A 23,829-nucleotide genomic window follows, 5' to 3' on the forward strand; every position below is an offset into this window, starting at 1 on the left:
TCAATATTTTCTTTCAAAACATTGATATTTTCTTCAAACATTGATATTTCCTTTCATTTATTGATATTTCCTTTCAAAATATATTTTGAAATAAATACTGATACTAATATCAGTATTTGGAGGGATGGAAAAAATCAGACTAGTAAAAGCAGTAGATAGCGGACAAAGAACAAACTTGAATCAATACTGCCTGTTAGGTTGACGGAATGCTTTCAAAGTTGCACTGGCCAATGGATCCTATCCCAAGCTCAGATGTACAGACAATCATGGGACTCAAATTGAACACTAGAGTGTAGTTTCATATTAACAAAAGGTAACAGGAGTCGTTAGTTTGCCATACAGTCAGGTCCAACAAAGTCATATAATTTTGCTTATTTTTTAAAAATGTTTTTCATTGCATGCCAGTTCACCTTTGATCCTATTTGTAACAAATTCTGAGAAACCAATTCCTGAACAGTCACAGTGCACATTATTCAGCTTCAATGTAATTAGCAGATAATGTTTTTCCTTTTCTAAGGATCTCAAGGGAAGACATTCAGCATGGTCAGAAAGAAAACATGTACTTTGCAGCAAGTAGAAACTTATACAGACTCTTCAAGGCAAGGTTTAAATCAGGGGTGGGGCACCTTTTCAGCCCAAAGATAATGCCTCATAGACAATTTTCAGGGGCTGCATACCACTGGTGAGTAGGGCAAGAGGCAAAAGCAGATGGAGCATCAGGTGTGACTTTAAGGACACATTCCGGCTAGGCAAAAGTACTCAAGGAGGACATGAAACAGGGCCAGTAAGAAATGCCCTGAGGGCCACATTCAGCCCCCAGGCCTGAGATTCCTCACTCCTGGTTTAAATTGATAACTTAAATAAGTAAGAAAAAAGGACGATTGAAATCATTGATTTAAATAATTTTTTCCCCATGTATTTACACTGTTGTTTCATTCTTACAAAGATCCTCTGTGGCACAGAGTGGTAAGCGGAGGTAATGCAGCCAAAGCTCTGCTCACGGCCGGAGTTCGATTCCAGCGAAAGAAGGAAGTCGAATCTCTGGTAAAAGGGGTCGAGGTCCACTCAGCCTTCCATCCATCCGTGGTCGGTAAAATGAGTACCCGGCATATGCTGCGGGGTAAAGAAAGGCCAGGGAAGGAACTGGCAATCCCACCCCATATATACGGTCTGCCTAGTAAACGTTGCAAGATGTCACCCTAAGAGTCGGAAACGACTCGCACTAGAAGTGCGGGGACACCTTTACCTTTTTCATTCTTACAATCAAGCCTTGCATTTTTTAGTTGCACTGTATACATTCTGCATGTTTTCCTTGCTTACCTAGAGAGGGAGTATCTTTAAAATATGACTAGAACTCATGACCAATTTCAAGGTTAACAGAACAATCCTATTAACTCAGAAGTCCCTTTGAGTTCAATGATGCTTTCTCCCAAGTAAGTGGGTAATAGGACTACAGCTTAAATAGGGGAATATAGAAAACTACACACTGCACAGTTTTGTCTTCCATTCCTGCTCCTTTCTGTTTCACTTGCCTCGGCCCCATCCTCACAAAAAAAAGAGGAGCAAACAAAAATGAAGTGCCCATCAAAACAGGGTTGACTAGAACAGTTTGTTTTTGGTAGATGGAGTGGATATATTCATATCTGAGAAATGATCATATTTGAGAAATGATACCTGGCATTGATTTAGTTTAGAGATTAACTGTAGGGCTAACATAGCCTTGTAAGTAAGCTCCCAAACATTAGTAGCCTGCAAAAAAGAATTACTACAGTAGGGCCCCGCTAATACGGCGGGTTAGGGACCAGGCCCCCGCCGTAAAGCGGAAATTGCCGTAAAGCGGGGCCCCATAGACTATAATGGGCCATGTCGTGAAAAAAATGACGCGAAAACGTCGCAAAACGGCAAAATCAGCTTTAAAACGGGGAATTTCCCCTGCTTGAAAACCGCCGCATCAGCGGAACGCCATAATGCGGAACGCCGTAAAGCGGGGCCCTACTGTAGTTTGCTGGGTGCTGGCAGAGGAAGGCCTGAGAACTGAACTATGCTGGATGCAGACGAGCCCTCCTTCCCTTCTTGACCAGATTACTCACTCACCTATGGAATTCTTGGTCACCTATTGCTACCAGGCCTTTTTAGATACAAGGGCAGGTTAACATCCCTATAGTCACATTACTTAATATTTAACCTGTTATTTAAGGAGAAGCGTATTTTGAAGTTTCTTTAAAAAACCAACCCAATTTAAATAAAACAATCCAATTTAAATTTTAAAATCCTAGCTAAGGGCAATGAAACAGGCTGGATGACGGCTAGAGCGCAAGTAGCGAAAGACGTGCTGTGAGGCTGATCGGGCACGAGTAAAACATCATAACCGTGCCTACTGTGTGGCGGTGAGGGCCCACTTCTCTGCCTCCATCACATCCTCAAGTAGCTGTCTGGTGGAGCTTTTCCGTATTGTCAGGGGTCTGTTGACACCAATTCCAGGAAATGGAGTCTTAGACCCTTCGGAGGCCCACTGTGAATTGTTTTCAAGGCATTGAGGGTAAAGTTGCTCGCCTCCGTAGCAGTCTTGATGCCCCATCCACATCTACTGTAGTCCCCAATGAGGTGTCCAGTGCAACTTGGGAATGGTTTCAGTTGATGCGGCCTGATGACGTGGACAAGGTGCTTGCAATGATGCGGCCAGCAACATGTCCTCTCGACCCTTGCCCTTCTTGGCTTATTAAAGCTTGCTGAGGGGGTCTGACCGAGTGGATCCAGGGTGTGCTCAATGCATCAATGCGAGAGGGAGTGGTTCCAGCTGCCTTGAAAGAGGCGGTGATTCGACCACTACTGAAAAAGCCCACCCTGGACCCATTGATTTGTGACAACTACCGACCGGTTGCAAATACCTCCTTCTTAGGGAAGGTGATTGAGAGGGTTGCGGCGCACCAACTGCAAATACTCTTGGATGAAACAGGTTATCTTGATCCATCCCAGTCTGGGTTCAGGCCTGGTTATGGGACTGAATCGGCCTTGGTCGCCCTGATGGATGACCTTAATCGGGAGAAGGACAGGGGGAGTGCGACCCTGTTGTTCTTTCTTGATCTCTCAGTGGCTTTTGATACCATTGACCATGGTATCCTTCTGGGCCGACTTGGTGACATGGGTATTGGAGGCACTGTTTTACAGTGGTTCCGATTCTATCTCCAGGGTCATTCTCAGCTAATAGCATTGGGTGACTGTCTTTCAGCCCTCTGGCAGCTGCGCTGTGGGGTGCCACAGGGTACCATCTTATCCCCCATGTTGTTTAACATGTATATGAAGCCCTTGGGAGCAGTCATCAGGAGCTTTGGGGTGAGGTGTCCGCAGTATGCTGATGATACCCAGATCTATTTCTCCGTAACATCTGAATCAGGAGAGGTCATGCAAGCCCTGGACCGCTGCCTGGACTCTGTGGTGGGCTGGATCCTAGCAAGATGAAGGCGCTGTGGGTTGGTGGTTCCCGAGTTTGAATAATTAGTCAGTTGCCTGCTTTGGATGGGGTCGTACTCCCTCTGAAAGAGCAGGTCTGTAGCCTGGGGGTGCTCCTGGATCCATCTTTGTCACTAGAGGCCCAGGTGACCTCAGTGGCTAGGAGTGCCTTTTACCAGCTTTGGCTGGTGAGACAGCTACGGCCATTTCTGGACCGGGATAGCCTGACCACTGTTGTCCACGCACTGGTAACCTCTAGGTTGGATTACTGTAATGTGCTCTATGTGGGGCTGCCCTTGTGGTTGGTCCAGAAGCTGCATGTGGTGCAATATGCGGCGGCGAGACTGCTCACTGGAGCAGGGTATCGCCAACATGTCACCCCGCTGCTGAAAGAACTGCACTGGCTGCCCATTTGCTACTGGGCCAAGTTCAAGATTCTAGTTTTGGCATACAAAGCCCTACACAGCTTGGGACCAGGATACCTGAACGACTGTCTTACCACTTACATACCCAGTCGATCACTGCATTCTGCAGGTGAGGGCCTCCTGCAGATACCATCTTATCAGGAGGTTCGTTCTGCACAATATAGGAAATGGACCTTTAGTTTTTTTTTTTCAATAATTTTTATTCAGATTTTCATAAAACATACAAGACAAAATCATAAAACATTCAAAGACAAAAAACAAAATCAAAAATAGTTAAACAAAAAGAAAAAAAGAGAAAAAAAAAACAAAAATAAAAATAAAGAGTAAAATATTGACTTCCCATTTGTCAAAGATCAAATCAGTTATAAGTCTATAATATATAACAATCCTGTCTCTTAAGTCATATTATAAAATCACTTTCCTCCAGTAGTTATCTTACTTAATCATCAAATCTCATAAACATTACTTTATTCTTTTCACAAAAAGTCAAAGAGAGGTTTCAATTCTTTAAGAAATATATCTATCAATTTTTTTTTCCAGATAAGCATATCGATTAATCCATCTCATTACTAATTATGATAATCTTATTGTCATAACCATAGTCAAAATAAACATTTCAATTAATCCATCACATCAGAATCTGTTAGGTTCAATAATTTCAGTAGCCATTGTTCTATTATCTCTATTAGTTCCATTTTCCATCTTCCATCTTCAGTAGTCTTGTTAAGTCCAGTAATTTCAATATCCAATCTTCCATTATCAGTATTCCATAATAATCTTGCTGTCAAAGCCATAGTCATATAGTAAGAGTCTGATGGGGATTACCTCTATCCCAAATATTTTCTTGCCATCCATTCTGAATAGGTTGCTGAAATACTGCTGTAAAATCATATCTCTGTTCTTTTTTTCAAAATACACTGGGTCATCTCTTAAAAGTTTTTCCATTGTCACATGGCTGCAGTTAATTCCATAGATTTTCTCTATATTGGGCTCCATCACATCATTCCAGTCCAGAAGATTATCCATGCCATTGATAACTTTATCTCTAGAATCTTCATTCATTTCTTCAGAGATAACATTGAGTTCCAAACAATAGATTTTATTTCTAAAGTCCATAGACTCCAAATCTTGTTCCTGTTCCACGTTGGTTCCAATCTCCGGGATCTCCTCTCTCACAGGGACCCCTATTCCAGTCTCCAGGGTCACCTCTCTCACAGGGACCCCTGTTCCAATCTCCGGGGTCTCCTCTCTCACAGGGACCCCTTCCAGGGTCACCTCTCTCACAGGGACCCTTATATCTTTAATCTCCTGCTTCATTTTACTCAATTCAATTTTCATTATCTCAATCTCATCCATTATTTTCTGAAACATAGTTATTTCCAGATTTTCAGCCACTTTCTTAATTGCCATTTTAAAAGAAAAATATAGGAAAACCACTTCTTATTTCAGCAACAATTGGGTTAATACTCCAAACTTGGTGACATCACAGTATAAACAGAGCAGACAGCCTTATCTCTCCAATAGTTAAGTAAACAAAATGCAGTTCCCAGGATCGAAACAATTAATGGCAATCGTCAAGAAACAGATTCGTCAAAATAAAATAGACCAAAAAGAGAGTAGTCTCAAAACAGTATAATATTTTTCAAAATAAAAATCTGGAATAGAAATCCCTCTTCTGTGTATATCTTTAGAATGCAAATCCAGGACAGCTTTTTGCAACAAAAACAGAGATAAGCTATTAATTAGTGCGTAGCAGAGAGAAGTTATGGCTCCCCAGTGAGATGTCAAAAACTGATCAATCTGGCAAATCTCTTTTAAACAGCAACAATTTAAGTCAAGTAAAAGAAAAATATAGAAAGAAGGGTGCTTGCCTGTTAGTGCGTTCTCTCTTAGAAGATAAGGTGAACGTTCGCTTTATCAGATAGAGCTTGCTGTTAAAAATCCGTCCCACCTTCGTCGGCTGGACCTCGTCCCATAAATTAATGAGATCTGGTCGTCCCAACAAAAATAGGCTTTGAGGTTAATCTCTTCGTTTCTCCCTACCCGGGAGAAGTTTAATCAGTCAAAAAAAAAAGAAAAAACTGACTGATATATCTGAATAAGCTTCTTTTGAGGCAGGAGCCCGTCTCAAAAGCAGGCACAGGCTAAGTCACCCTTCCCGGAAGTGCGGAAATGGACCTTTAGTGTGGCAGCACCTACCCTGTAATTCCCTCCCTTTGAATATTAGGCAGGCGCTATCTCTGCTATCTTTTCGGCACCTTTTGAAGACTTTCCTCTTTCAACAAGCCTTTTAAGTTGAGACCTATCCCAGTCTGCATCTGTGTCAGAATTGTTTAATACGCTTTTAATAATGTTTTTAACCCTTTTTTAAAGTTGTTTTTTTAAAAATGTTTTTAATGCTGTTTTGTTTTAATGTATTTTAAGATCTGTTTTTATGATGTTTTAAAGTGTTTTAGTGCTTTGTTTGCCGCCCTGGGCTCCTGCTGGGAGGAAGGGCAGGATACTAAATAAATAAATAAACAAACAAACAAATAAAGGGTTAAAGCCCTCCCCTCCTGACAAGGTCTCACCCCAGCCTGCTCCCCCCAACTGTTTATGGAAAAGAAAGAAGCCACACAAGGTCTGAAGATGTAAACATGTCACCCAGATCACCAAATAAGCTTCACAGGTGAGTGGGATTCAACTTCACCATGTTGAAGGTTTGTGTGAATTTAATGTAAGGTTGCAACTCTGTGTTCATTTACTTAGATGCATGTCCAACTGAATATAGTACAACTTGTTTTACAGTATGCATGCTCAGTGATGATGTGCATGAGATTCAGTTAGAAGTTGTTTAATGTTGTTTTAATATGACAGCTCCTAAAAGAGAGCAGTTTAACATGCTCTCCAGTTTTCACTTGTGTTATGGAGGGTTTCAGTATTTGGGAGCAGTAATTTGCAAGGATCTTAACCAACTCGATGACACAAGTATTGTAAAATCACAAAGGCCATGCTTGGTGATTTATAGAGTTGGAAGCACTTGCCTCAATCATGGCTTGGCAAGATAGCTGCAAGTAAAAGGACTATTCTCCCTAAACGTTTTCTCTTCAGTGAGAATGTAATCCCAATACAGTGGTTTCAAAAATGGCAGTGCGTTATTGAAAAAATCATCTCTAAGGGTAAAGGTAATAGGGTTACTAAACTTATAAACTATAGACATAGGATGGGGGGAGGGAAGCGTGGAGTGCCAAACCTGAAGTATTATTACGATTCCTTTCCACTCAAACAATTGATTTATATAATTAGCAACTCAAAAGAAATGGCTTGGGTAGCTACAGAACTAAACAAATCTGTTAGGGTGCTAGTCTTTTTTTTGGTTTCCGGTCGAGAATTAAACAGATCGATAGCGCGTTTCCCCAAAATAACCTAACGGTCTGGAAGCGCTGGGAGAAAATGCTTGCATCCTTGCCTTCACTTCTCACCTCGTTTCTGGACTTACCTGAATTCTGAGATGCACATAAATACCCTCAATATGGGAGGAGAAAGGCTTGTATGGGATCAGAGATCTTTTTGTCAGTAGACAACCCTTAACTGTGGATTCTCTGAAAGTCATATTAGGCTTTGTACCGTATAATTGTTTGCACCTTGCTCAAATAGGCTCATTAACAAACAAACTCAAAAATAAAGGGAATGTTCATCACTCTCTGACAGCTTATGAGCATCTATCTGTACAGTTGGACCACAATTAGAAGGGTTACGTAGCACTCATTTATATATATGATGTATGGTTGTAACAAGGCATTCACAAATATTCATGCAGGTTTTTAAATCTATATCCAGTTCATCATCTAGTCAACAGAGGACAAGATGGGTTTGCAAAACGAAACCAAAAACTCACACACCAACCTTAGAAGCTCCTATATTAGTTCCATGTATCAAGAAGAAATCTGAATAATCTAATATACTTACCCAATTCTTTAGAAACAGGTGATGCAACTGCGATATCCCCTATTTTTGCAACACCATCATAGTAGGCTCTTCCAGCAAGAATCATACCTACAGAGAGTGATAAAAAGAGTACAGAAAATTTCTTATGGTTTATGTTGTAATCTAAATGAACAGATTTTTTTGATCAACTATTCATATAGTTTCATTTCTCCCCCAAGGGAGGAGGGATAGAGCTAATAATAGCAGGACAAAGTATATGTACATTGGATGACGGTTTTGGAAGTTATGCTGCATGGCATCTATAATACTTCCAGATAAGAGATAAAAAAGTTTAAAAGTGACATGATAGTAGCCAAAGAGCTGTTTCTCAACAGTACAGTGTGCAGTGGGAGGAGCATTTGTTAGTTACTTCATTTTAGATAGAGGGTGCACTAGGATGAATCTAGTCTTTGAGACATCACTCTGCTTATCCAACATGAACCTATTACTGCATTATGCCTCAGTGATGTGGGATCTCACATTTGGATCCTAAGACCCGCAATGACTGCCAGGTGACTCATACTGGGAGTCATGAAGGCCCTGGGCTCCTGCTGGGAGGAAGGGCAGGATAGAAATCAAATAATAAATAAATAAATAAATACCTGTCCATAATCCATCAACAATTATAGGATTTCACCATCCTTTCAATACTTGAATTTACAATTTACCAAAGTACATGGGTAGCCAACACAGATAACTAAATGTAATTCTGGACTGGTGACTTGCTTACTTAAGATGATTATTAAATATAGACTGTGAAAACCTACCATCAGATATGAATATCATTCCATCCCTTACTCCAGGGATGGGGAACCTGTGTTTTCAGTTGCAGCAATTCTATGAACAGATTAACTGTGAGATTAAAGAGCATTGTGCTTTTTTTTTAAGGAGACTTATGCTTAGTTAACTAACATGGCTGCTTCAGAAGTCAAGTCAGATTATTGAAGAATAAATAAAAGATCTTCAGCAATGTATAAGCACTGTCAACAATGCGTAAGAACTGAAGGGGGTTGCAGGAGGGAGCGCTGCTAGAGACGTGCTCAGATTGTGCAGTTTTTTGTGGGAGACTGCATATTACAAGTATACAAGACTGTCCTTATTTTTATCTGTGAAATGTTGGTGAGTAAGATATTGGTGCATTTAATAGTTAATTGTGGATGTCTGTTTTCTGAAAAGTATGGCAAACTGCATATGAGTGGCCTCATCACTTTATAGGATGAAAGTTAAAAAATGCTTTTATGAGCAATTTTAGGAATCTTGATCTTCAAGCTAAAAATAAAACTAGACAATGACAAAAAACCATATCTGGATTGGAGGGCAATTAGGAACACAGAAGGAAGGCATCATGCAATATCCTCACAAAATCTTTATCTAGCTGTTCTAGACCAAGGTCTGAAGGCACAAGAAGCTAAGCAGATCTGGGTCTGGTCAGTGCCAGTGGGAACCATAGGTACACCGCCTTGGGTTCCATGACAAAAGAAAGGTGGGACAAAAACATAAGAAAAATAAATAATAATCCTTGTGAAGCTACTAAAGATAAGATGATCAATATTTAAGTTTTGTATTCACATTCTAAATGGGGAGTTTCAGCATATCACAAAGTGATCCCAACCCTTTTTTAAAAGTTCTAATCCTATTTGGCTGTTTCCTATCTTACTATTATTTATTACATTTATACTCCGCCTTTCTTTTCATGATAGAAACCCAAGGCAGCTTACATATGGTTCCCAGGCAGTCTCCCATCCAAGCATTGACCAGACCTGACCCTGCTTAGGCTGACCTTATGTGCTTTGAGACCACGTTCTGAAATCTGTCATCAGTGATTTTAAAAAGTAGGTTGGTTTGCCATGCAAAGTTATATGCTCTTTTTAGCAATTCCTGTACATGTAGGTCTGTCCCATTTTTTCATTTATCTGCTATCAAATAATTAAACATCTTGTAAACTAAACTTTTTATATATCCTAAAATAAATGTAACTGGAGACAGTAATTAGTTATATAGCACATTAAAGTGATTCCCTCTTAAAATTATTTGAAATAACATATCCAAGCTCATTATCAATAATACAATGATCTTAATAAACCAGTTAACGATCCTAACATTTCTTTCATTACCAAGTTCACTGTAGCAGAACAAGCACCACTTGTACGTTCAAGATTTAAAAGCAGAAACTCTATAGTTTAGAAACTTCCTGTTCTCATACAACAAGGTAGGGAGATGATGGCAAGTTCATTTTTTTACTTTATGCAGGGTGGGTGGGGTGAGAGTACTATATGGCAACGTGGTTCAGACCACTACCAAATCAGTTCAGCTTTCTTCAAGGAAACAGAACCATTCAAGAGTTATTGCTGGGCTTGGTTGTTTTCCTTTAATGATTTCCATTTTATTTTTTATTTATATACCAAGACCTGTTCTGTTAGATGGGTCACGGAAGCAAAATTCAAACTGGAGAGCAGCCAGCAGTCACAAGGAGATTACACATGTTAAAGCAGCATTATATCACAAAAATCTGGTTTCCCTAGCTCTTGAGGGCACTTGGAACAGATCTGTATAAGATTTAATTAAACTGAGTGAGAGTTTGCATACGTATTGACAAAAAACCCTCCAATTTATGTATTTTAATTAGGAACTATGATTTGTGAAGTTTCCAAAAAAGCAAATAAATTTAAAATACAATATTTTCTACATACAAAATAATTAAAATAAATCAAAATAAATAACAGTGACTAGGAAGTAAATGTATATTGTGCAAGTCATCCTATCATAATGATCTGAACTGTTAATAAAGTCTAATGTGCTGTGATTTCTTTGCAAATTTGCAGAGGAACTGTTTACTTGAAATTCCTTCAGATATGTTACTTTCAAAAGCCAATTATTACTAAGTTTGCTTTTCTCTGATGAAACATTAAATGCCTATATGGTGTCGACACATGCCAAAGTTGAGAATTTCATTTGGATGGCAGGATGATCATTTGGGGGAATGGAGATTTTGTAGTGTTTGGGGGCAATACATCCTCAAAGCCTGATTGGGCAATCAGGAAGCCAGTTCACATGACCAAACATCAGCCCTTAGATTGTAGTAGTGTTTATGTCAAAAGATTATCATTCAATGGACAAGACAGCACATGAAAAAATATCACTCATCTCATCAAATAATGAACAGTGTGCTGTGTGCGTAACATAGCAAACAATGGTTTCATCTAGCCAGCTATAATGTGCACTGTTGTTGCACACAGTGGGTTGTAGCCAATGTTAGTACTAAATCAATGGACACAACTAGCTTAGGTATATTAATTTCAATGGATCTATTCTGAGAACAAGTTAGTTGGATATAACCCTGAGGTAGTTGCACACTGAAGAATAATTTTGGATTTGGAGTGTATAACAAATTATTCCCAGGCAAGCAGCTTACCAAAAACCACAAGTCCAGGTTCAGAACTACCTAATTAGCCTTAGGTAGCGCAGCAGCAGCAGGACTGGGGAAAGAGCACAGTGGCTGCAATCTTCAGGAACCCATTTGCACCAAGCCATCATTTGGGTTACTGTTGTATGCAATCTGAGCCATTAACAATTTCACTAGTTAAAATATTGAAGTTACTCTATGCTGAAGATGACTGTCCTAAAATTACAATGGACACGCCACACTAAGTCACCAATAAACTTGAAAGGATACCACAAAAATGGTCCACATCATCTTTATTATTTGAAAAATACTTAGGATGCCTTTCAGTATACCTTTGTAATATTTAAAGAGTACATCTTTCATTTAAAAACAACACAATACTGTGAAATTAATGGGGTATAAATGGACATTTCAAATACAAGTAAGTTTTGCTCCTCTGTCTTCATCATGTTTTAATTTATTAGTCTCCAAAAAGCAGTTTTGGTGGAAAAGTATGACCCACTGGCTTATTGGAGGGAAGCCACATGCATTACTTTTGACAAATCTCAAAGCTCTGGATTGTACCATAGGAAAAAGAATGTGATCCAAAGTCACATATATCCCAAAAAAGGCCATAATCTTGAAGAAGGAACATCCCTCTGATATATTGCCAAATTGGTCTGGATAAATGAAACAGAAACAAGCTACTAAGGCAAGTCACTCTAGCACCAGCCCTACTAAAGTAAATGCAGTTTGTGATAATTAGTCGGGTGGTATACTGGTATGAGTGTTAGGCCTTCTGAGAAAATCTTCAATCCACAATTTCATCTTCCAAAAATATTTCATATTTAGTTCTACTAAAATCGCTAGTAAAATCAGTACTAAAATCACATCCCAATGCTTGCTACATCAGCAAGCCACTCTTGAGAATAGGGTTGCCAGGTCAGAAGCATCCCAAACCCTGAGATTTTGGGGGCGGGCCCTGGTGATGTCATAGGGGCATGCCTGAGTAATGCCATAGGGGTGGGCCCAAGTGATGTCATGAGAGCAGGCCCGAGTGATGTCATTAAGCATGATACATTAAGCATCAACCACAGTTGCTTGGTGCATACAATTCAAACAAAAACATTTCTCTGATTGGAAATTAAAATAGAAATCTTAGCTAAAAGATGGAGCCTGGGTAGGGCACATTTAATCTAGCCAACTTGCTTCCGGCAAAAAGGGGTTTAAGTGCCCTCAGGCCAGGCCGGTCACCACAAGGGCATGGTAGGAAGAAAGGAGGCTAGTGTTGTGGAGATGTTAGATGGGAGCACTCAGGCGTAAAGATGGATGCCCCTGAAGGTGTAGTGGTTAAGGTGTTGGACTACAACCTGGGAGACCAAGGTTCAAATCCCCATATAGCCATGAAGCTCACTGGGTGACCTTGGGCCAGTCACTGCCTCTCAGTCTCATGAAAACCCTATTCATAGGGTCACCATAAGTCGCAATCGACTTGAAGGCAGTACACACACACACACTAGGGGACTAAGCCCCATAGAACTCTATAGGACTTACTTCTCAGTAGATATGGTTTGGATTGTGTTGTTGGTAAAGCTTGACCAGGGATCTTCTGCAAAGATATCCATATCCAAGTAGGGTTGGCAACACCCTGCCTGGAATGCCCTGCCCCTATATTTTAACATGGCTGCTTCAAATTTCTTTACAGATTTGACCCTTCACTTCAGAAAGAGGTCTGAGAAATGAGTAAGAGTAAGAAGATTCTCTGCCCTTTTCTGTCTCCCCTGTGGGCAGCTATAAATTCACTTTGACAGCCAACCCAATTCCAGTGAATAATAATTGACAAGAGAGAAAACGCACATGGTTTGGTCTTCCTTCATAGGCAGCAGCTTGGGAACAACAACAATTGCAGACACACTGCCCAGTATGTGAATTTTCTTTTACAACTATTGGGCAAGAAACAAACCATCATGCAAACAACAAGGTGCATCATCAATGGGTTTAAGGGAGTTGAGCGGAGCACATGAAACCACTGTCGTTGCTTCTATGGATGAAAGAGAGTGAGAATAAAGATAAATGAAATACAAATAGAAAAAGAAAAATGAAAGTCAGTGACGATTTCCTAAATGCAATGCCACGCCAACCACAACAAGATTCCTATGAGTAAGGCAGAAAACTCAGCATCCCACAACCAGTCAGGATTCCTAAGCAAAAACCAAAACTAAAAAAATCCTGGCAGCCAGTCAGCCAAAGTCACAGAAATCCCCATGCAGCACAACCTGACCCGGGGGCTGCAGTTAGTGCAGAATGCTGTGGCACGATTGCTGGCATGAATGAGACCCTATCAGCACATAATACCTCTGCTGTGAAATCTGCACTGTTTGCCAATTTGCTACCAGGCCAAGTTCAAGGTGTGCTTTCCATGTTATGGGTGTCACATAGTACTTGCTGTGCTCATAAGAAATCAGTCCTTTAGTGCCGTCATGGCAGCACCTATGCTTTGGAGCTCCCTGCCTATTGACATTAGCAGGTGCCTTCATTGTACTCTTTTTGGCACCTGCTAAAACATTTTGCTTAGGCAAGCCTACCCATGTAGAAGCTATTATGTTTTTATCTATTTTTAACTCGTCGTTGGTTTTATTATTTGGAATATTTTTAAATACCTGTCTTTTAACTGTTTTTGCCAAAAAAAATTGTTTGAATTCTTTCTGTAAACTGCTTTGAGATTTTTTACAATAAAGTGGTATATAAATGTTGTAATTAAAATACATAAATAAATGTTAGAGTCACTGTGGCCCTCTGGTCCGTTTCCATTTTTAGGAACAAAGGAACCTACCTTATACCTACTCAGGGCATTTGGTGCCATCTAGCTGAGTACTGATGACATGGACTAGCATTGGCTTTCCAGAATTCCAGGCAATAGTCTTTTCCAGAGATTGAATTTTGGACCTTTCCATGGAAAGCATATGCCCTACCACTGAGCTACAACCCTTCCCCTATTTTTTAAAAAATCTTCTAGAATTGTTCTTTTCAATTCACTAATGAATGCACATCATACCTAGGGCAGATCCACACCATTCTTTAAAAGTACATTCAACACATATTTGAAGCACATGAATCACACCACAGAATTATGGGGACTGTAGTTTGTTACGGGTGGTGGGAACTATAATTATGAGGGGGAAACTACACTTCCCAGGATTCTTTAGGGGAAGTCATGTGCTTTAAATGCAATTTGGATGTACTTTAAACGTATTGTGCGGATCTACTTCATGAACTATGCCTGCATGTAGTTTTAATTAACTTTTTAAAATGGAAATGAGCTATAAAGTTTACTGGGTGACCATGTACTACTCACCATCTCTAAGCCTAATCTGCCCCTCAGGATGAAATCAACAGAGGGGAACCATGAACACCCGAAGGAAGAAGGGCACACTGAAAATGTAGAGGTTACTGTATAACCATAGTGTGAAATCAGATACTGTCCTGCCCAGAGTGTGAGACACGAGACAGAGGCAAAACTGGAATTAATTCTAGTTTTATTAGAGTAACGGTTACATCAAAAGCAGTGCACTTCATAGACCTGACTATGCTAACTCACTACTGGCCCTAGCTAAGCTACCTAGACATTCTCTACAGCGTATGGAGTAAATTGACTCATCAACCCATCGGGGGAGCCGCCTTAAATAGGGAAGGTCTTTGCCCATAATCTCTGACTTCTGCAAAGAACCACCTTCTGACCGTCCTGCTTCTTGCATCGTCTCACATGGGGTGAGAGGGGGCGAGCCTCCGACTGCTCATCTGACGGCAAAGGCTCGCTAGGTGCCGGCTTGACCTCGGGGGGCGGGGAGCAGGTTGGTGGGGAAGCATTTGAAGTGCCAGGCAGGGAATCCTGGGGGGGGTGGAGTTGGCACGCGCGTGAGATCGCTTCCCAATGGCTCTGGTGGAGGGCTTGCAGTCGGAGTGGGCACCACACTGACGGAAGGGCTGACCGTGGGAACTTGCGGATTGTCAGCATCTCCCCCTCCCTCAGTGTCCTCAAAAGCATCCTCCTCCTCTGACATCTCCCCCATGTCCATCTGGGGAATCTGGGACTCAACATCATCCCCCCCTCCATGCACTATCCCCCTCCACCCTCTGGGCTTAGGCTTGTTCTGGTAGGCATCATGGAATTCTCTCACCAGGTCTGGTCCATGGATGTCATCCGCCGCTTCCCAGGAAAGCTCCAAAGAATCATACCCCTTCCAGTGAATTATATATTGAAGCCCTCCCCTGTGTTTACGCAAGTCCAGTATCTGCTCCACTTTGTATTCTTCCTGCCCATTCACCATGAGGGGAGACAGCGGCTCCATGGGCACTCGGTGGGGATCGGGAAGGTGTTCTAATGTCAGCAAGGAATGATGGAACACAGTCTGTATCTTGACGGTGGGGGAAGGGCACTGGATTGATCTGAGGCTCCACTTCAAAGGGTCCTACTGTTCAATCCTCCAACTTAAGACTGTGTCCCTGTGTCAGCAAGTAACACTTAGACAGCCACGCTATGTCCCCCACATGGATCAGAGGGCCCTCCTGCTGATGCTGATCCACGGCTTTCTTATAGTCCTCCTTGGCCTGCTCTAGCTGCTCTTTCAGTAGAAGTTGCATAGCCTGAAGCTCTCGTACAATGTCTTCCACTGCTGGGACGGATGAGCTGGCTGGGGGGGGGAAGCTCGAGGGTCATATCCCAGGTTGGCAAAAAATGGAGTCTGTTGTGTGGTTGCATGTACAGCATTTTTGTAAGCAAACTCTGCTAGGAGCAAGGAGGATACCCAGTTGTCCTGCTGATAGTTGACATAATAGTGCAGGTACTGTTCTAACATGGCATTAACCCTTTCTGTTTGCCCGTCCGTCTGTGGTGGTGGAACGATCAAAGTCTCAGTTCACTCTGCAGGATTTGCCACATTGCTCGCCAGAAACGCGCCATGAATTGTGTCCCTCAATCAGAGACCAAACTGTCCGGGAGTCCATGTAACCTGTACACACGCTGCACATACAGATGGGCCGTATCTTGAGCATTTGAGAGTCCCGTGCACGGAATGAAGTGTGCCATCTTCGTGAAGGCATCCATTACTACCAGCACTGTCATTTTCCCTTGTGAGGAAGGGAGGTCGGTGACGTGACCACCTGCCAGGGTCCTTGGGGGGTTGGGAGTGGCTCCAAGAGCCCTGTGGGTCACCCAGTGGCATGTTTGGCCCGAGCACAGGTGGGACAGGACCAGACGTAATGTTCTACTTCTCGCTTCATTCAAGGCCACCAGAATTCCCTGGTGACTGCTTGTAAAGTTTTGTAGACTCCAAAATGTCCTGCGGCGGGGGAGTCGTGACACTGATGCAGCACCTTGGCTCTCATTTCTCCAGGAGGCACATACATGGCGTTGTGGTAATGCAGTACCCCTTCCCTCAATGTGAAATCCTCAGGTCTCCCGCAGGGCTGTGGAGTTGGAGTCGTGGAGTTGGAGTCGGAAGCAATTTTGGGTGGAGTTGGAGTCGGTAGAAATGTACCAACTCCGACTACGGCTTCAAAATAAATTTTGATTGACAATTTTTTAAAAATATAAATTCAAAATGTCAAAGAAGCTTCCCATGAAGTCAGCTGTAGTTGAGCATTTCACCATAACTCAAGATGGAAAACATTTTGTGTGTCAGTGTATGACACAGGACCCAGATGAAGACAAATGCTGTGATGCCAAGATCAGCGCATATTCAGGCAGCGATAAAAATGCTCCTATGAGAGCTTCCAATTTAAAAAGACATTTACAGCCCTTTCGAGGGCTGTGGAGTTGGAAGCAATTTTGGGTGGAGTCGGAGTCAGAGTTGGAGTCGGACAGTAGAAAAATAGAGGAGTTGGAGTCGAAGGTTTGGCGTACTGACTCCACAGCCCTGGTCTCCCAGAGGGTGGTGTCACCAACTTTGAGCACTTCTCCTTGGCGAATGGATCCTGCTCTTGCACCACCCGCAGATCCGCCAGCCAGGATTCCTGGCACGCTCCTGCTACTATATTCTTGGGGGTATAATCAGTTGCGGCAGTCTCGGAATTGGATTTTCGAGGTATTCCAGCTTGCGGGACAATGTACCCGCTCACTGCGCTCGAGGGATATAGTGAACCTTGAAATGAAAATGAGCTAAGAACTGGGCCCAGCGCACCTGTCTTTCATTCAGCTTGTGGGCGGTGTGAAGGCTCTCCAGATTCCGATGATCAGTGCGCACCTCAATCTTATGCTGCACTCCTTCCAGGTGATGTTGCCAACTCTCAAAGGCATCCCGGATGGCCAGCAACTCCTTCTCTCACACGGTGTAGTTTTGCTCTGAACTTGTCAATTTCTGTGAGAAGTAGGCACAAGGTCTTAGACCCCCCCTTTCAGCACTGGTTGTAAAAGCACTGCTCTGATGGCTACGTCCGATACATCCGTCTCAACCACAAAGGGGTGTGTGGGATCTATGTGTTGTAGTATGGGCTCCGAGGTGAACCACACCTTCAACTCTTCAAAGGCTCTTTGTGCGGCTTCTTTCCAGGGGAAGGGCTTTGACTCCTTCAAACAGTCCATGAGGGGTGCCATCTTGTTGGAATAATTCACGATGAATCAGTGGTAGTAGCTAGTGAACCCCAGGAAACGTTGTAAATCCTTCTTGGTTTGGTGAGGCTGCCACGTGAGAACGCAGCGGACCTTGCCTGGATCCATTCCCACCCTGGATGGTGAAATGCGATATCCCAAAAAGTCCAATGTGGTCAAGTCAAACCCATACTTCTCTAACTTGTGATAGAGATGATGATCATTGAGGTGCTGAAACACTGCCCGCAAATGTTCTTTGTGTTCCTCTGGGGAATCCAAATATATCAGAATATCGTCCAAATACATGATCATAAATCGATCCAAATAGTCCCTAAAGATGTCATTCATGAAGTTTTGGAAGACCCCTGGGGCATTAGATCATCCAAAGGGCATCACTAAGTATTCAAACTGGCCATAGTGTGTCTTTAATGTGGTCTTTCACTCATCCCCCTCCCTTATTCACACCAAGTTGTAAGCCCCGCTCAAGTCCAGCTAGGTATAGATCTTGGCCGACCATAAGCGCTCCACCATTTCCGTGATGAGCGGCAGAGGCTAACTGTTGGGGATGGTGATTTGATTCAGCGCCTGGTAATCATTACATGGATGTAATTCTCCGTTCTTTTTCTTCACAAACAACAAGGGTGCTCCTGCCAGGGACTGAGAGGGTCGAATGAACCCCCTCTCCAGGTTTGTGTCCAGGAATTCCCTCAGCGCCACCAGCTCCAGCTCCGAAAGGGAGTAGATTCTCCCGGACAGGATGCGCACCCCTGGCATCAGGTTTATGGCACAGTTGTACTGGCAATGGGGAAGGCAGTTGGTCGGCTTCCTTTTTGTCAAACACATCTTGGCACTCTTCATATTTCTTGGGCAAAGGAGTCCCTTCCTGCAGAACCACTCCAGCCACAATATCAGGGTCTGGCTTCTTGCAAGGCTGGCAGTGCTGATGACAATATTTTGAGGTGAACACTACCACCGCCTCATCCCAGAAAATTGTCGAGTTGTGCTGTACCAGCCATGGCATTCCCAACACCACTGGAAAACGGGGCAAGGATGCCACATAGAATGACAGTTCCTCCACATGTCCAGGGATCTCCATCCGTAACTTCTCTGTTGCCTTGGACACAGTTCCTGACATGAGGGGGCGCCCATCAATGGTCTCGATGGACAAGGGCTGTTATAGAGTCTGAAGGGGTATGCTATGCTCGTGAGCAAAGTCCCAGTCCATGAAACTCGATGAGGCTCCACTGTCAATCATGGCTTGGCTTGGAAACTCTGTCCCGAGGGTAAAGTCAGTTGCACCGGCATGAGTAGGGTGGCCTGTGATGGGAGGGGATGCTGATGAGGCCGCTTTGTTGCCTTGGCTCCCAACTCTTCGGCTTCTATGTGAGCTGGGATTTGGAGTATTCCGGCACCAAGGCCTTTCCGATTGTGGAAGGGCATCCTTGAGCCAGGTGTCCCCCTTTCCCACAGTATAGGCACAGCCCCTCCTTCCTGTGCTTCTCCTTCTCCTCCGACAAGCATGGTTGAGCTCCACCAATTTGCATGGGCTCCACCCCCGTCAAGATCAAGGTTCCCACGCAAGGAGGATAATGGACGCGGGGGACAGGTAAAGGTACCTGGGAATGGAGCAGCTCTGCTCTGCCCTCTCAGTGACAGACCTCAAGACAGCTGTCAATCTGCAAACACAACTGGATCAGCTCCGACAAAGAGCCAGGTGGGGAAGTGTGCGCCAACTTGTCCAACACCTCTAGGCTCAGGCCATTCCGATAGAAATACATCAAGGCTGGGTTGTTGTAGTCAGTGTCTTGGGCTAAGACATGGAACATATTAGTGTAGACCCCCACGGAGCCTTTTCCCTGTTTCAGAGTCCCTAGCTGGCAGGCGACTGTCTCCTTCTGTTGTGGATCTCAAAACATTTTGGTCATGGCAGCAACGAAGACAGTGTATTGCCTCAGGATGGGGTCATTTCTGATCAGGTAAGGGGTGGCCCATTTGGCAGCTTCACCTTCCAGAAGGCTGATGATGAAGGCCACCTTCGAGTCGTCCCTGGGCAATCAGGGCTTGAAGGTTCTGGTTCCCTAGTTGTAAGTTCTGGGTCACGACTTGGAGGTTCTGGAGCTCGGTGTACAAGGCTTCGAGGGTCACTGGAAGTCCCCCTTCAGTGGCGCTGCTGGTCTCCATGTTGTCTGTCATGGGAGCAATGGGGAAGAGAGATGATGGCTGAGTCAAGCTGTCCTGCCCAGAGTGCGAGACACGAGACGGAGGCGAAACTGGAATTAATTCTAGTTTTATAAGAAGCAGTGTGCTTCATAGACCTGACTATGCTAACTTACTACTGGCCCTAGCTAAGCTACCTAGGCATTCTATGCAGCGTATGGAGTAAGTTGACTCAGCAACCCAATCAGAGGGGTGCTGCCCTAAATAGGGAAGGTCTTTGCCCGTAATCTCTGACTTCTACGAAGAACCACCTTCTGACCGTCCCACTTCTCGCGTCATCTCGCGTGGGGCGAAAGGGGACAAGCCTCCGACTGCTCATCTGACAGCAAAGGCTCGCTAGGTGCCGGCTTGACCTCGGGGGCTGGGAGCAGGATGGCAAGGAAGCGTTTGAAGTGCCAGGCGGGGAATCCTGGGGGGGTGAAGTTAGCATGCGCGAGAGATTGCTTCCCAATGGCTCTGTTGGAGGGCTTGCAGTCGGAGCAGGTGCCACATCAACGGGAGGGCTGACCATGGGAGCTTGCGGGTTGTCAGCATCTCCTCCTCCCTCAGTGTCCTCGAAAGCCTCATACTCCTCTGACATCTCTCCCTGGTCCACCTGGGGAATCTGGGGCTCAACAGATACTTACTGGGACATAGTATGAAGAAATATTTATATAAGCATGACTATCAAATATGTTTATTATTTACACAACTTGTAAATACATTTATAGTGTAATTCTATGTTTGTTTATTCTGAAGCAAGTCCCAATGTATTCAGTGGGTCTTACTCAAGCAGGGAAGTGTGCAGAGAACTGCAACCTCAAGTGATAAGGAACTTCATTCACCTAACCCAAAATTCAGAATCATGCCACTTTAAGCTGTTTTGCAACTGTTTATACTTGTTTTTATGGTTATTGGATTTTAAAGGGATTTATTTCTTATTGTGAGCTGCCTTGGTTTCCAGTCTGCAACCCTACCTCACAGGGTTGTCGGAAAGACTCCAAATACACACACACTGGAGATGTAAAAATACATACATCCCATATAATAGTTTATTGTCCAAACCAATTGGTCATTGCAGATCATTAAAAAAAATCAGTATTAGTTTCTTACATAATAAAAGCAATGATACCTATGTAAATGGAAATGGACTGCCTTCAAGCCAATTCCGATTTATGGCGACCCCATGAATAGAGTTTTCATGATAAGTTGTATTCAGAGGTGGCTTCCCATTGCTTTCCTCTGAGACTGAGAGGCAGTGAGTAGCTCAAGTGAGCTTCATGGCTGTGTGGGGATTTGAACCCTGGTCTCCCAGGTCATAATCCAACACTCTGACCACTACACTATACCATGTAAGCCCTGCTTAATTGCTTTAAAATAGGATTGGAGCGGGAGAGATTTACAACGCAAACACAATTCTTTGCTATATTCACTCAAAAGTCCCATCAATTTACAGCACAATCCTAACCATGTCTACTCAAAAGTAAGTCGTATTGAATTCAATATGTGGGATTAGCATTGCAGCTTTACTCCCAGAAAAACAAGTACTGGATTAAAGCTTCATAGTGGGAAGGTTTTCAAATAGTGCCCTCTTCAACAGCCCAGGAAAATTTAAACTTGAGTCCTGCACACAAGAGAGAAAAAGACTAAAAGCTTTATACTTATAGTAGGCCCCCGCTTTATGGCGCTTCGCTAATACAGTGGTCTCAAGTAGATGCAATTAGACTAAAGCCCCACATACGGCGCTTGTTCCGCTTTTACAGTGGTTTTGGGGCATTTTGCGCCATTCTATTCAATGAGTTCCACTTTTCAGCGGTTTTCACTTTTCAGCGGGAGTCCGGAACGTAACCAGCCGTATGAGTAGGGCCCTACTGCACTCAATTGATGAGATTTTCAAAAAAAGTAGGAAAAAACAAGTTTTCTGAGTTGCAAAGGGCTCTAGTTACTGTCTTTTGTCAATCACAACCCTGACTTCACTTATTGGCTACAAACCTGAAAGGGCAGGATTAGAGCAGCCAGCTATGAGCTCATTTAACTGAAGTTGCTGGGGTGTGTGACATTTTGCTGTATATCTCAGGAACCAGACCGCCTAGAAACTTGTTTTTTTTAAAATGAAAGCTCAGAGTCCTGAGACTAAGGTGACTCACCCGGAGAGCACCCCAAAAATCTGGGGTCTCTCCGCAAAAACAGGACACCTGGCAACCCTACTTGAGGATGGGTTTATCCAGCCTTGCAAATGTGTATACTTTACTAGATTACAAAGTATGTTAAGAAGCGCACATGCCTGCACATACCTATATTATTTATTGTAACTTAAAAACAACTAAGGAACCAGCTTTTGCAGAGCTTTCAGACCTAGTGTCACCTAGAGGGAATTATTATCACAAGCAAGCAATTGAATGGTTATTTACATACCTGATTTAGCTTCTGCAACATCCTAAAACTGTTTACCAGCTTTACACCAGCGCTGCAGGATACTATTGTGCCACTAAAGGCTAATATGACAGAGCAAATGTGTATGGTCAAAAAAGTGGTGAAGAAGTATACCTGCAGTACTTAATCCTCAAAGGTTAGCCTAACTCATCTTAAAAAACAACAAAAACAATTCACATGCAGATAAGTATTGTAAAGCACTTTATAAGCCAAAAATAGTACTCAGAAGGTTATTAACTTCAAGAACTCTTAAAATGTTAACAACATCTCCTTGGTAAATAAGAGGCAACAGAAACTAGGTCTTTCTGACTTAAACTCCTAATGGAATACAAGGTTATTAGTTTCTAATTTACCAACCAGAGTTTGTTTCTTTATTTCCCATTTAATGTTACAATATTTTTCATACTATAAAACAAAATGGGAAATTGTAGAAGATTTAGACTTTGATTCTTCTTGTCCAATTCTACCTTAATTTTAAATGGGGTATCACCACCATCACCTTCTTTGGGAGGAAAACTGGGGCTGAGGGATGTGAGAGAAATCCCTGGCTGAGATCAAGTTCCTAATCCCCATTCACCAAAGGCTCCCTTACATATCATTTTCTTTCTCCTAGATGAACTTGTAGCACTGTAACACATGCATACTGCCAAGCCCATGAGGAGAAGCTCCTGGATTTCAACTCCACCAGTAAAGGAAGAGTTCCAAATCAAGTAATGTAATGTTGTAATGTGAGCTCTGACCTCAGCAGAGGCAATGCCTTGTGCAGGGCTCAGGCTAAATGCTCTAAGACAGCAGAGCTCTGATGTTATTTCAGCAGCAGTCAACCTTAGATTGAGCATTATATATGAGCAGCCTTCTGTTGCAATTGCAAGCTCCACATTTACTGAAACATGCCTGTTCAGTTGAAGGGGTCCAGCCCACTCTAAGAAGTCTTCTACTCTGAGAGAATGGGGAAGACTGATTGTACTGGTGTTCCTGTGACGGAGTCCTCTGAGTCAAAAGACAGCCATGTGACATCCTTGAGCTGGTGCGGCACTGGCACTGTGGGCTCATCTTGCAGACATGCTTCTGGGGCTGGCCCAGTGTGCAATTCCCCTTCTGAATACTGAGTCCTCGATCTCATCCCCAATATCTCAAGAACCACCTCTCCCTATATGTACCAAGCCGGACACTGCACTCAGCATTGGAGGCCCTTCATTGTGTACCTTCTCTGAAGGAAGTGCAGAGAGTGGCAACATGAGAACAGGCCTTCTCAGTTGCAGACCCCCATTTGTGGAACTCTCTCCCTGGGGAGATACACCTGGCACCATCATTATCCATCTTCAGACACCAGGCAAAAACATTTCTCTTCTCCCAGGCCTTTGCTTCTTAACTTGGAAAGCTTTTGGAGA

The 23,829-nt window shown here is 43.1% G+C and overlaps 1 protein-coding gene across 2 annotated transcripts in view; it reads right to left on the reverse strand.

Moving 5' to 3' along the window:
* BAIAP2L1 (BAR/IMD domain containing adaptor protein 2 like 1) overlaps positions 1 to 23,829 on the reverse strand; it is a 121,351-nt gene that overhangs the window by 64,336 nt on the left and 33,186 nt on the right. For both annotated transcript variants that reach the window (XM_061599692.1, XM_061599693.1), the window contains exon 3: positions 7,824 to 7,910. In XM_061599692.1, the coding sequence (XP_061455676.1) occupies positions 7,824 to 7,910 (87 nt within the window). The remainder of the gene's footprint in view (positions 1 to 7,823; positions 7,911 to 23,829) is intronic.

This window comes from Rhineura floridana, chromosome 17, assembly GCF_030035675.1.
Source record: "Rhineura floridana isolate rRhiFlo1 chromosome 17, rRhiFlo1.hap2, whole genome shotgun sequence".
NCBI lineage: Eukaryota > Metazoa > Chordata > Lepidosauria > Squamata > Rhineuridae > Rhineura > Rhineura floridana.